Here is a 14209-nt window from a genome sequence, read left to right on the forward strand (position 1 = left end):
AGATACATGTATGTGTGTATTCATTTGTTTTACAGATACATGTTGATGTGTGTATTCATTTGTTCTACAGATACATGTATGTGTGTATTCATTTGTTCTACAGATACATGTATGTGTGTATTCATTTGTTTTACAGATACATGTTGATGTGTGTATTCATTTGTTCTACAGATACATGTATGTGTGTATTCATTTGTTCTACAGATACATGTATGTGTGTATTTCTTTGTTCTACAGATACATGTATGTGTGTATTCATTTGTTCTACAGATACATGTATGTGTGTATTCATTTGTTTTACAGATACATGTTGATGTGTGTATTCATTTGTTCTACAGATACATGTATGTGTGTATTCATTTGTTCTACAGATACATGTATGTGTGTATTCATTTGTTTTACAGATACATGTTGATGTGTGTATTCATTTGTTCTACAGATACATGTATGTGTGTATTCATTTGTTCTACAGATACATGTATGTGTGTATTTCTTTGTTCTACAGATACATGTATGTGTGTATTCATTTGTTCTACAGATACATGTATGTGTGTATTCATTTGTTTTACAGATACATGTTGATGTGTGTATTCATTTGTTCTACAGATACATGTATGTGTGTATTCATTTGTTCTACAGATACATGTATGTGTGTATTCATTTGTTTTACAGATACATGTTGATGTGTGTATTCATTTGTTCTACAGATACATGTATGTGTGTATTCATTTGTTCTACAGATACATGTATGTGTGTATTTCTTTGTTCTACAGATACATGTATGTGTGTATTCATTTGTTCTACAGATACATGTATGTGTGTATTCATTTGTTCTACAGATACATGTATGTGTGCATTCATTTGTTCTACAGATACATGTATGTGTGTATTCATTTGTTCTACAGATACATGTATGTGTGTATTCATTTGTTCTACAGATACATGTATGTGTGCATTCATTTGTTCTACAGATACATGTATGTGTGTATTCATTTGTTCTACAGATACATGTATGTGTGTATTCATTTGTTCTACAGAGTCATTGTCTAGTAGTTAGGGTGCTTAGGGAAATGATTTTAAGACTGAAGGGTTGTGGGTTTGATTCCCAGGCCCAAGGCCATGAACAGCACCTAGTGATCACTTCAGTAACTAGTTCAGAACTTGTGCTAGAGTGTGGGAAAACTCTGAAACCAAATGGAAAAACATGAAAAAGAAATATGTAAAACTCTGAAAGAACTCTACACCTCTTTAAAATAAAATCTCCTGAAGAGTGTCCTTACAGTTTCGCAATTGGCAAGACACATTTCCTCAAACCATGCATCCATTTCTCCAAACTGTAAACACAAAACCCAATTCCCACACTAGATTCACAAAGCCTCTGACTCTTCCTGCAGAACCAAACTATTGCCTCAAAACAGTTCCAAAACCAAACAATGTTGTTCAAATCGGGTCTTGAGTCAATCAAAATGAAAAACAGTACTGAACAATCATTAAACACAACACAGAAAAAAGAAAAACACAATGATCAGATCATGAAGCTGTAGAAATAATCTTTGTTGTCCACAAAGGAAAATGCTGTTTGAAAACAACACTTCACATACCCCACATTCCACATCTCAGCCACTCCCATTCTCATTCTCCTTAATAATTCTCACTTACACCTTAATCACGGGCACCTGTCCCTTGTCACTGTCATTCCCTATTTTAGCCCACAGGTCCCACTAGTGATGGGCAAATGAAGCCTCTTGAAGCAATGAAGTTTTCCAACCCTTTGCTTTGCAAAAAGGTTCATTACTCGAGGCTTCATTCATCACTCACTAGTGACATCTGCTGGTGAAACTGTAACAGCCTCGTCATTCAGTTGGATCATACTTTCAAAAATTTGTAAATGCAATATTGTCACAAAGTTTCCATCAAACTCATGTTTAGTAACAGGAGAATCAATTAAATCATACTTAATTGTCATGTTTTAATTATTAAAATGATTTGTAGCCAATCTAATCCTTGACCATTAGTGGTTGTGTTGGGTTTTCTTGTATGTCATGAACGTATTTGACAATGAAGATATGTTGTACTTTACTATATTGGGAATTGAGTGGTTGTTGAGGCAGACTGAATATTTTGAGTTAGAAACTGATAAAAAAAAAACAATGTGTTTTAAATAATTGCTTCTTGGGGGTTCTAGATCTGGTTTGGTAGTCATGGCCTGGTGGTTAGGGAAGGGAAGTGGTTATGGAACTGGTCTTGTAACCGGAGGGTCGTGGGTTCGATTCCCACACCTGAGGCCATGACTGAGGTGCCTTAACCCTCAATTGTTCACTTATATAAAAATGAGATAAAATGTAAGTCGCTCTGGATAAGGGTGTCTGCCAAATGTAAAATGTTTTTAACATTACAAATAAGGTTTGCCTCTTCCAATGGTTTTTAGTCTGTTTTTGATGTGTGAATCTGATGTACATCCTGATCAAACAAAAAGAATTTAGAACGTTCCAGATTTTAAATTTAACCACAACACGAAGCAGGGTTCATAGCGCTTTTATTTAGAAAAACGATACGCAAAATGAAGCAATGACGTGGCCGATGTAATGCGAGGCCTCGTTTGTTGCTGATCACGTGATTTTGCTCAATATGACACAAGCTCCGAAGCGGGGCTTCATCGGACACGCCCCTTTTTACTCGGTACACGCTTCGAAGCCTAGCTTCAGATGTCCCATCACTAGGTCCCACCAGTCATCGCTGTGCATTCCTTGAGCCTAGAGGAGTGAGCGTGTGAGCTACGTCGTTTGCTACTGTTCGCCAGGTTACGGTTTCTGCGCCTACAGCGCTTAATTTGTGATTGCTCTTCGCTGCGTGCATCTGGCTTTACTCTCTTGCTTTTGAGTGTTATTGTGACGAGAAGAACTCCCCTGTTGGGTTGAGGAAAGGGGAGTATGGTGGAAGAAAAAGATTTAGGAAGTCTTGGTTGACATTGAACCACTGTCTGACCTGGACGGCATGGTGAAAACTCACATTGTCCCACTCAATGACATAGACAGGATGCCCTGTGTTTATGATCCTGCTGCTCACGCCCCAACACAATATCTTGAAGATCACTCAGAAATACCAAGAGATGTTGGGTGTTGTATGGCCCCAATGTGGCATGATGGTGGAGAACCCCATGATTGCTGATGGCAGCACATAGCGTGACGTTGCCAATGGCACGTTGGCCAATCACGTTCCTGCCTCTCCTCCTCCTTTTAGCAAGATTGAACCCAGCTTCATCCACATAAATATATTCATGTGGGCATATAATATATCTGAGAAATCCAATTGAAACATTTTCTATGAAAAAATTCATAAAGCTTTGTAAGTGGTACAGAAAATGGACTTGTGCTGTGGAGTAGACTGCAGTATTGAACACCTATCTGTACATACTGGAATCTTTGCTCCTTGACCCCTTCTGAGTTGCGGTTAAAGGGTTGGTACTCTGTTCAGTTGCTTCATCCGCATTCTGTTGCGTTTAGGTCACAATCAATGGTGAAAAGGCTGATACTCTTGATGCCTTCACAGTTGACATGGTCATCAATGATTTTCTGCTGTATTTCACATAGTGTGATTGCATTGTTCTGATGGACCATGTCAGCAATGAGGGTCTCTTGGTGTGGGTTCAACATAGACGTCCTCCCCTGATATGGCAGTCTTGTGATTCTACAAAAGAACATGCCATTACAAACTATTACATGCAGCACTAAACCTACAAATGTTTTAGGAAATTCATGTAATTAAACACATTTTTACAGATCTGTATTGAGTCATACTGTAAATATATCCGAAATGAATGAAGCAATGACCTGTTTACGTCAGCAGCAACCTCATTGGACGTTGCAGCACTGAATCAGGGTGGGACACTCCGTGTCCAAGAAAAAAAGATAGCTGAAGAAGAACCCCGAGGGAGAAAAGAAAAACAAACAGAATAATATGCATAAAAACTCAATGCGTGCACAAAACTGAGAGAAAGGGAGAAAATACTAACTGCAAACACAAAAGACGCGGAGTACTCAACATGTAAAAAAGAAACAAAATACCAATAAACAACAAAAGACAACAGGGGAAGTAATTGGCTGGCTGGCGAATGCCGCAAAAAACAACAGACCCTTCCTGAAATACAAGCAGAACTGAGGAATAATAGCAGGCGAAAACTTGAGGGAGGCCATAAAATGTAAATGTAAAATGATTATGGGAGCTCCGCCTGGAACTGGCTTGGGGGTGCCGTCAAAATATTCTGATTATTCTGCCCCTGCTTGTGTGTGTGTGGCTACTAGCTCGGCAGATAGACAACAGTTTCTCAAGAAAAGCCGGATGCCGAAGTTCTCTTCAAAAGCTTTACTCAAGACTCACTGTAAAACTATAAAGCAGACATACAAAATATATCTTAGTTACCTTCGTTTCCTTAGTACAATTGTGTAACACTGTACATTAATGGGAACCGAACTGTTAGCTTAAAGGCTAACGTCTATGGAAAAATCCATATATATGCTAGCGGTTAGCATTTACAGTTAACTGAAGGAATATATAACTTATTTTCGTTCCTTAACCAAGGTTTACATCAGACGTAATCTCAGTATAAAGTTATACAACAACTAAACACAATAATACTCACAGGCAAATGTTTTCCTGGTCATATAATGCAGAGAAAGAACTGTGACTGTTTCGTTCCTTCATACAACCCGAACTAACTACGGGAACACTGAAGGCTCAAATGAATGTTACTGCAACAAGTTCTGACCACTAGAGGTCCCCAATGTTTCCTTATGTTAATAACAGAACATCACACTCCTCGCCTGTTATAATGCTTTATAACACTATTCCCCTTTGATGAGTAAAATAACCTCGGAGACAGGCCTAGAATAAACCTTCTGATTACCCTGTCTGACTACCCTTATATCCACTTTGCGGACTTTGGAGTCTTTGCTGGGAATGGCGTTCACCACCACTCCAACAGGCCACTCGTTCCTCTTGACTTGAGTGTCTTTTAGGAGCACAACATCCCCTTCTGACAGGTTTGGCTTGTCCACATGCCACTTTCGTCTTGGCTGAAGTGATGTCAGATACTCTTGACGCCAGCGTTTCCAGAATGCATCAGCCAAAGCCTGGACCTGTTTCCACTGCTTGCTGTAGAGATCTTTGAGGTTGTACTCTCCTGGTGGTGGCGACACTGGATCAATCTTTTGTGTCAAGAGCATTGCAGGTGACAGAACAGTGGGCATATCTGGATCGGAAGAGACGGGAACCAGAGGTCTGGCATTCATGATGGCCATAACTTCAGACATGAGAGTCACCAGAACCTCATGAGTCAGGTGAAGTGTTTTTGTCTTAAGCAGCAGGGCATCTAGAATTCTACGAGCGACACCTATCATCCGCTCCCACACTCCACCCATGTGTGAGGAGTGAGGAGGGTTGAATGTCCATGTGCTGCCTCGGTCTTGAAGATAAGTTGTTAGTTTGGGGTCTTCAGAGTTTATTTTAAGCTCCTTGCATGCCCCAACGAAATTTGTTCCTCGGTCAGAACGGAAGAGATGAACAGGACCACGGACAGCTGTGAATCTTCTCAGTGCACTTACAAAGCTTGAGGATGACAGAGACTCAAGCACTTCAATGTGCACAGCTCTTGAAACAAGGCAGGTGAAGATGACCGCCCAACGTTTATTCTCTGCGATGCCACCCCGAGTTCGTCTTGCACTGATGATCCAGGGGCCAAATACGTCGACACCCACATTTGTGAATGGAGGACCTGGATTGAGTCGTTCAGCAGGTAGGTTTGACATATTCTGTTCTTCCATTCTTCCTCTTAACTTGTTACAAATCACACATTTACGTATGATGTTTGACACCAGTCTTTTGCCTCCAATGAGCCACAGACCAGCAGAACGGACAGCACCTTCTGTAAGATGCCTGCCTTGATGTGCGACCTGTTCATGGTAATGCCTTACCAATAAGGTAGCTATGTGGTGCTTCTTGGGGACAATGATCGGGTGTTTCTCTTCCCAGGGTATGTCAGCCAAAGAGATGCGCCCTCCGAGTCTCAGCAGACCATCTGCATCCACAACGGGGTTCAGCTTCCTCAGAGGACTGGACTTGGGAAGGACATCACCTCTGGAAACATGTTTAAACTCTTCTGCAAATGCATCATGTTGAGCATTTCTTATAATTATTAGTTTTGCTTGTGTCAGTGCATCCGTCTTGCTATCTAAACATTTTAGACAGGACCTCACCTTGTGTATGAGCTTGGCTAAAGCCCTACTGAGTGTCTTCCAACTGGAGAAGCGCTCAAATCGGTGTGACCCCAACCCACCTTCAGAGACCTTGACTGTGAAAGCTGTAACCTGCTGTGGGCGTATATCTTTGTCTGCATCAGGGTCAATAAGATCAAATGCCTCTGGTTGTGAGTAGGTGTCTCTGGACAGGAAAGCTGGGCCTTTAAGCCAGCTGGTGTCCTTCAACACAGCCGCTGGCACTGAGCGGGTCCCATGGTCTGCAGGGTTGTGTTCTGTGCTGACAAACTGCCACTGTTCAGGGCTTGTGGACCTCCTGATGCGGGCAACTCTGTTGGCTACGTATACATAAAATCTTCTGCTTGTGTTGTGGATGTAGCCTAAAACAATCCGACTGTCTGTGTAGAATGTGATCTTGTGGATGTCTATGTCCAGCTCATCAATGATCAACTCTGCCATTTCAGTGGCCAAGACAGCAGCACAAAGTTCCAATCGAGGAATGGTATGTGGAGGATGCGGGGCCAGTTTTGACTTGCCCATGAGAAATCCAACGTGACTGTTTCCCTCTGTGTCTGTTGCTTTGAGGTAGGCCACTGCTGATATGGCCATAGTGGATGCATCAGAGAAGACACAAATCTCCCTATATTTTGCTGAGCACAGAGAGATGGGCACATAGGTTCTATGTATCTGAAGCTGTTCAAGCTCGCAAAGTGAGTCAGTCCACAGTTTCCACTGTTCTTCCTTTAACGCTGGTAGAGGATCATCCCATTCAGCATTTTCGGTGGACAGCTCTCTAACCAAAGCTTTCCCTTGAATAGTTACGGGTGACACATATCCCAGGGGATCATAAAGTCCGTTGACAGTAGACAAGATTCCCCTTCTAGTGAATGGCTTCTGTTCTCTAGATACGCGAAAGGTGAAAGTGTCAGACTGCAGGTTCCAGGTAAGTCCTAGACTCCGTTGTAGTGGCAAGGGGTCTACAGTTAACTCCAAATCCACTAGGTTTTTGGCTCTCTCTTCAGGGGGAAATGCGTCCATCACAACACGGCTGTTGGATGCTATTTTGTGTAATTTGATGCTTGACTCTGCTAGCATTACTTTTGTACTTTTCAGGACCGAGATGGCTTCACCTTCACTGGGGAATGAGGAAAGCCCATCATCGACATAGAAGTTCCTCATGATAAATTGCTTAGCTTCAGCACCATGTTCTTTCTCCCCAAACAAGGCTGCTTTCCTCAGGCCATATATGGCTACCGCAGGGGATGGAGAATTTCCAAAGACATGCACTTTCATGCGGTACTCGATTATCTGCTTGTTTGGGTCATTCTCTTTAAACCACAAAAATCTCAGAAAATCTCGATCTTCTTCTTTGACAATGAAACAATAAAACATCTGTTGTATATCCGCTGTCACGGCTATGGGCTCTTTGCGAAAGCGCATGAGGACTCCCAGCAAGGTATTGTTCATGTCAGGCCCCCGGAGAAGAACATCGTTGAGGGAAAGGCCTTCGTACTTGGCGCTGGAGTCAAACACCACGCGGATCTGGTCTTTTTTCTGTGGGTGATAAACACCAAAGATCGGCAAGTACCAGCGTTCTTGTTGTGATGTCAGTGCTGGAGCGGGTTCTGCTTGGCCTGCATCGAACATTGCTTGCATGAATTTGAAGAAGTGTTCCTTCATGCCTTGTTTCTTTTCCAGCATGCGGCGCAGGGACATGAGACGATTGTTGGCATGTTGTATGTTGTTGGGTAGACGCGGTCTGTTTGGTTTAAAGGGCAGGGGTGCTACCCAACAGTTCGCTTCATCCATGTAAACGTCTCTGTCCATGAGGTCGAGGAAAAGCGCATCTTCAATAGACGTGCCAAGCTTGTCATCATGCTGTGTTTTTTGAAACACATTCCAGCCCAAGCTCTCTACCTTCTCTTTTACAACTAGACTACTAGTGCATGGGCTGAGAAAGGAGTGGCGTCCGCTGGCGAGTACACTGGTTTTGAACGCACTGACACTATTTGTTCTGTGAGTTCTTCCTAGACACACGTCTCCGATGATCACCCATCCAAGGTCTAGCCGCTGGGCGAACGGAGCACTATGAGGGCCATTACACTGTTCTCGTACCTTGTGTGCCTGGATCACGTCCCTTCCAAGAAGAAGCAGAATAGACGCATCTGGATCTACGGCTGGAATTTTGTCCACTAGATGCTCCAGATGAGGATGATGATTGGCTACTTCTGGCGATGGTATTTCAGACCTGTCTTCTGGCAGCATGTCGCACTCAATCAAGACAGGCAGCGGGATTTGTGTGTTGCCATCTAGCGATTCCACAATGAAGTTGCTGGCACGTCGTCCTGTAGTCTTGAATGACCCTGAGCATGTTTTCAGAGTGTATGCTGATCCTTCTCCTTTAATGTCGAAGTGCTCAAAGAACTCTGTTCTGCCCAGTGACTTGTTGCTCTGTTCATCAAGAACCGCATAGATCTTTATAGCTTTGTCTCTCTGCCTTGCCGGATACACAAGCACAAGACAGATTTTGGAGCATGACCTTGAGGTGTTAACACTGCCACATACTTTTGTGCATCTGGGATTTACTGATAGGGTGGCTTCCCCTTCCTGTGACTGCTCCCCGCCATGGTCTGTACTAATTTGTCGTGCCTCAGCCTTCCATGGGGCAGGTCCTGGATGCAGTGCTGAGAGATGTCTATCACTGTTACACTCTTTACACTGCACGAGTTTGACACAGTCCTTGGCCATGTGGGTAGTTGATGCACAGCACCTGAAACAGATGTGTTTTTCCTTCAGATATGCTTTCCTTTCATCCAATGTTTTGTTTCTGAAGCCGCGGCACTTTCTCAGAGGATGTGGCTTATTATGTAAGGGGCACTGCTTGTCGGGACTATCATCAGGTTGGGTTGTCACAGCATCGCCCCTGTCGTTGTTGCTAGCTGAGACTTCAGTCCTTCTCACAACCACTGACGTTCTCATCTGGTTACTGGTTAAGCTACACTTTTCTGTTTTGGCCGCGCACCATGATCCTGTTATGCTGGCGAAGCTAGGGTCATTGCGTGTTTTTGCTTGTTCACAGATGAAGTTTACGAAGACTGAGAATGGTGGGTAAGGAACCCTGTGTAGTTCTTTGTAGCGTGATCCTACAGTGATCCACTTTTCTTGAAGGGTGTGTGGGAGTTTCTGGACTATGGGACTGACCCCACGGGAGGTGTTGAGGTATGAGAGGCCAGGTAAGTGCCCATCCACTTTAGCTGCTTCGAGCTCCATGAGAATGTCTCCAAGTTCCCTTAGTTTATGATTATCCTTGACTGAGATTTTAGGGAAATCTTCAACCTTTTTGAGGAGGGCGTCCTCAATCACCTCTGGTGAGCCATAAACATCTTCCAGTCTCTGCCATAACATCCTTTGGCCTGAAGATGGATCATGAATGTGTACTGCTCTGATTCTTTTAGCCTGCTCACATGATGATGGCCCAAGCCATTTGCACAGCAAATCAAGTTGCTCTCTAGCAGAGAGCTTTAGATCTTCAGTGGAGCTGAGAAAAGACGCTTTCCAGGCCCAGTAGTTCTCTGGCTTATCATCAAACTTCAGCAGGCCTGAACTCATCAATTCACGTCGCATCAAGTACTTCCCTAGGTCAGCTGTTGCCGTTGGACCGGATGGGCTAGCATTGTACATGGGGAAATAATGTGTTTGATATGGCTGGGAAGGTTTGTATTCATTGCTGGTATGGTTAATATTGTGGTTTAATTCCCTTTTGATGTATGGTTTATTTTGTGCAGTGCTAGTATGCTGTTGTGAAGTCCAGGTGGCTTGTTCCTGGGACAAGTGATGTGGAGCTAACTCAACAAACTCATGGTCACTGACCTCACTTGATGGCATATCACCTTGATTCCTGCAGCTCTGAACACCATTGTCCATGATAGGCTGGCGCACTGGTGAAAGTGAGGTTATAGGTGGCTTCGCATCAAGGAGTGATGTTGTGAATAAGTTTAATGAATCAGCTGTTACACTCTGGTAGGACTGGAGACCTGGCTGTTGAACGGACATCTGTGCTGCAGCGTTTTCACCATATGGTTCGGCTGGGTTTTGAGGCAGAATTATTTTTCTTTGTCGAGGTAGGCTCATTCGATCATAATCTTCAGCAGCTGCCTCTAGTATTTCAGCTTCTGCCTGAGCGGCTGCGGCCGCCTTTTCCATTCTCAATTCATGCAAATTAGCTTGAATGATAGCTTGCTGCTTTAACATCTCTGCCTCCTGTTTGGCGAAGGCCAGTTCTGCACGCGTAGCTTCAGCTTTAGCTCGTGCTTTCAAGGCAAGGGAGCTAGCTACAGACAGTTTGCTGGTTCGTGAGCAGCTGGATACTTGTGATCGCGTTTCCAGATCCTCAAAATCCACATCTTCTTTGTTCTGTGTCATGATAATAGCTTGTGTCTGTTTTCTAATCATAGGTTGGAGGAGCGTTGACCGTTGGAAGAGTTGCCTTTTTACTATTCTGCCCCTGCTTGTGTGTGTGTGGCTACTAGCTCGGCAGATAGACAACAGTTTCTCAAGAAAAGCCGGATGCCGAAGTTCTCTTCAAAAGCTTTACTCAAGACTCACTGTAAAACTATAAAGCAGACATACAAAATATATCTTAGTTACCTTCGTTTCCTTAGTACAATTGTGTAACACTGTACATTAATGGGAACCGAACTGTTAGCTTAAAGGCTAACGTCTATGGAAAAATCCATATATATGCTAGCGGTTAGCATTTACAGTTAACTGAAGGAATATATAACTTATTTTCGTTCCTTAACCAAGGTTTACATCAGACGTAATCTCAGTATAAAGTTATACAACAACTAAACACAATAATACTCACAGGCAAATGTTTTCCTGGTCATATAATGCAGAGAAAGAACTGTGACTGTTTCGTTCCTTCATACAACCCGAACTAACTACGGGAACACTGAAGGCTCAAATGAATGTTACTGCAACAAGTTCTGACCACTAGAGGTCCCCAATGTTTCCTTATGTTAATAACAGAACATCACACTGATGTGAAATAAAAAACTATAGTTTTAAAAATTGAAGTTATTATACGCTTTAAAAATCATTAAAATTTATTTCATATGACCAGATCTCTCAAGTTTGGTGGGCGTGAGCTTTTTTTCAGGCGGGGGGGATTGGAATCTGTCGCGATGGTTAGTGTAGCGAATGTGTGTGTGTGTGTGTGTGTGTGTGTGTGTGTGTGTGTGTGTGGTTGGGGAGCGGGCTGGCTAAAGTCTACGAAGCAACAGCGCGATCTATATTCTAATTGGTTCAACCTGTTATAATATACAACCGATGGATTGGCTGAATATGCTGCGGTGTGCGGCGATTAGATTATTTAAAAAAATTAATTAATAATAATAATATTCAAGCGTGAGAAATTCCATGTGTGGCGTGAGAGCGTGTGAAATCGCTAAATATGCGTGAGTCTCACGCTCAAAGCGTGCATATGACCTGCATATGACCAAGGTCAGCACGTGATTACGCAGGTTTCCCACTGACTGTAAGTCACATTTATCTGCTCTCTGTCTTAATAATCACTTTTTTGTGTTATGTTGGCCGGGAGATGGTTGCAGAGAGTATGTTTTCAGGGTTGCCAACGCTCACGCATTGAGCATGAGACACACGCATTTGACCGTTTTCACACGCTCTCACGGCACACTTCCGAAAAAAAAAAAAATTTCAGATAAAAATTTATTTATCTGATCCATATCTATGATTCAATGAGTTACTAGTTCGCTCTGGCGCCAACCACCCGCGATCGATAGATTGCGATATAACACTTAATTTGTGTCAAAAATGAAGACACGCAAAGAGACGGCTAGAATTGAAACTTCGCTGGGCGAGCGCGCGGGACGCGCGTGCGGTGCCTGAAACACGCAATTCGTGTTTCTGTTTTCTCTGCGCCCGTTTGTGCTCAGGTTTCTTGGTTTTGCTCATTTTGTTTGACCTGCTCGATGTAACCTCATCTTTGCATTCTCAAATAAAAGACAGTAATCTCATTCCGTAATTGCGGACAATTTAATTACAATATACATTACACATATCTACTTCTACTCACAGAGAATATACAGGTTTTCCGCTGAGGACGAGAAAAAAGGTTGAGAAACACTGATCTATTAAGTCATGTTGCATCTTAACCAGCCCTATTGCGAAGATCTGGTTCTGATCCAATTTGAACAGGTTTGAAAGGTTTAAACAATGCAACACAATCAACCAGTTTAATGAGCCCAGTTCTCACGATTGTATCTATCATGTAAACGGAAAGACAAAACCACACGCATACCTTTATGACTGTTTCAGCGAAGCAAAAGTTGAATGCCCGACCCGCAGTCAGCCGGTCGCGTCGGAACTCACCGGGACGCCTCGAGCTCAGTTTGAAAGGCAGCGGCTCGTGCTCCACTGCGCGTCACGCACCGTGGGAAAGGCGCCGTTACATACCGAGAATGTAACGGGAGTCGCGTGCGTTAAGATAATATGCTGCCCCAAACATGAGAAGAAAAAACACGACATAACCATAACCTACACTAAAATATTGTGGCATTGGGTGGAAGAGAGAGGTCGCAGACAAGTCCATTCTTTAAAGAATGACAGGCTTTATTCTTGTCTCAGGAAGGAATTGTCTCAGGAAAGACAGGCTGTCGGGGTGCCCTGAATTCCAGGTCCACTGGGGACCGCAGTTCACGTTTTTGCGAATTTGGCACTGAACTGTCACACGTTTGGCTAATTGGAGGTGGTGGGGTCTCAGGCGGACAGGCTGGGCATCACCCGTGTGAATCGAGTGGCTTGCAAGCCACCCTTCTCGAATAATCACACTCACTCACAGCAAATAGTCCCCTGTAGCGATCTAGAAGTTCACGGAGTAACTTACCTTGTGATGTAGATAAACCCGTGCTACTTCTAAGCCACGACTCATGGACTGGGTCCCCCGGCAATTGAACTGGCACGACATAATTCACAGGGCCCGGAGAAACGGCGCATGAACGTGAGGCCGCGTCGCTCCCGCAGCAAAAATCAACCTTGTGGCCGTTCAACGACAACACCACACTAATGTACATAACCATACTACCCTAATGTAAGGCAAATATAGTCATTAAAAAAAGAGAAACTCCAAATGTAACCAATATTTCTCTCCATTGCTAAATGCTCCGTTTATGGCCTAATGATAAAATTCTACACCTGACATCAGAGGTTAAGAATCACACAAAGCATGTTAGCTTAATGCAATCATGTTCATGTCAGCCGGTCTCCACGGGGATTTAGTGCTATGGACATTAGCATTTGTAGGTTTAGTATTCAGATGTATGAACTCATGGCAGTCATGGCCTGGTGGTTAGGGAACTGGTCTTGTGACCGGAGGGTCGTGGGTTCGATTCCCAGACTTGAGGCCATGTCTGAGGTGCCCTTGAGCAAGGCAAACCAAACCCCAACTGCTCCCCGGGTGCCGTGCTAGGGCTGCCCACCGCTCTGGGCACGTGTGATCCACAGCCCCCTAGTAATCACTAGTGTGTGTTCTAACTGCACAGATGGGTAAAAAGCGGAGGACAAATTCACAATTGTAAAAATCACAATTGACAAAATATGGCACATCTTCATCTTTGCAGATCAGGAGAAATGTATTTCCCACCAGTTCCACGGGGTGGCGCAAGCACCTCGTTTCTGCAGAGTTCAGCATGAACGCTCAAACACACACAGCGATGTGGCTAAAGCCACAGGATACACCACTGCTCCCTTCAAGTGCTTTCACCGCTACTATTAATCATGTCCCTTCAAACTCCTCAACACCAACAATAAACACACCGCGTTAGCTGAACTGTTAACAGTGCGCTAGTCTGTAACTGCAGCAGGACTGACGTCCATGACACTTCTTGAAACGACAGGATGTTGGCATGAGTTGTGTGCCTCGTTCTCTGCGCCACTAG

At 43.6% G+C, this 14209-nt stretch overlaps 1 protein-coding gene and 2 long non-coding RNA genes across 3 annotated transcripts; 1 reads left to right on the top strand and 2 right to left on the bottom strand.

Annotated features, from left to right (window-relative positions):
* Positions 1-3378: 3378 nt before the first annotated feature.
* On the bottom strand, positions 3379-13797 carry LOC143517734 (uncharacterized). The gene is made up of 3 exons (XR_013132036.1): positions 12574-13797; positions 3831-3912; positions 3379-3687 (listed from the first exon to the last, which is right to left on the bottom strand). It is a non-coding gene; the product is annotated as an uncharacterized LOC143517734 (long non-coding RNA).
* LOC143516121 (uncharacterized) lies at positions 4271-9860 on the bottom strand. Its single transcript, XM_077007716.1, has one exon. It carries the CDS (start codon positions 9858-9860, stop codon positions 4842-4844), a length of 5019 nt encoding a protein of 1672 aa, XP_076863831.1. The 3' UTR covers positions 4271-4841.
* On the top strand, positions 10168-11284 carry LOC143517733 (uncharacterized). The gene is made up of 3 exons (XR_013132035.1): positions 10168-10198; positions 10276-10372; positions 10706-11284. It is a non-coding gene; the product is annotated as an uncharacterized LOC143517733 (long non-coding RNA).
* Positions 13798-14209: the final 412 nt, after the last annotated feature.

The sequence above is a fragment of the Brachyhypopomus gauderio genome, chromosome 6, assembly GCF_052324685.1.
Source record: "Brachyhypopomus gauderio isolate BG-103 chromosome 6, BGAUD_0.2, whole genome shotgun sequence".
NCBI lineage: Eukaryota > Metazoa > Chordata > Actinopteri > Gymnotiformes > Hypopomidae > Brachyhypopomus > Brachyhypopomus gauderio.

Excerpts from the sequence above, each read along its gene's own strand:
- LOC143516121 (XM_077007716.1), bottom strand. The coding sequence starts at position 9,860 with ATGAGTTCAGGCCTGCTGAAGTTTGATGATAAGCCAGAGAACTACTGG.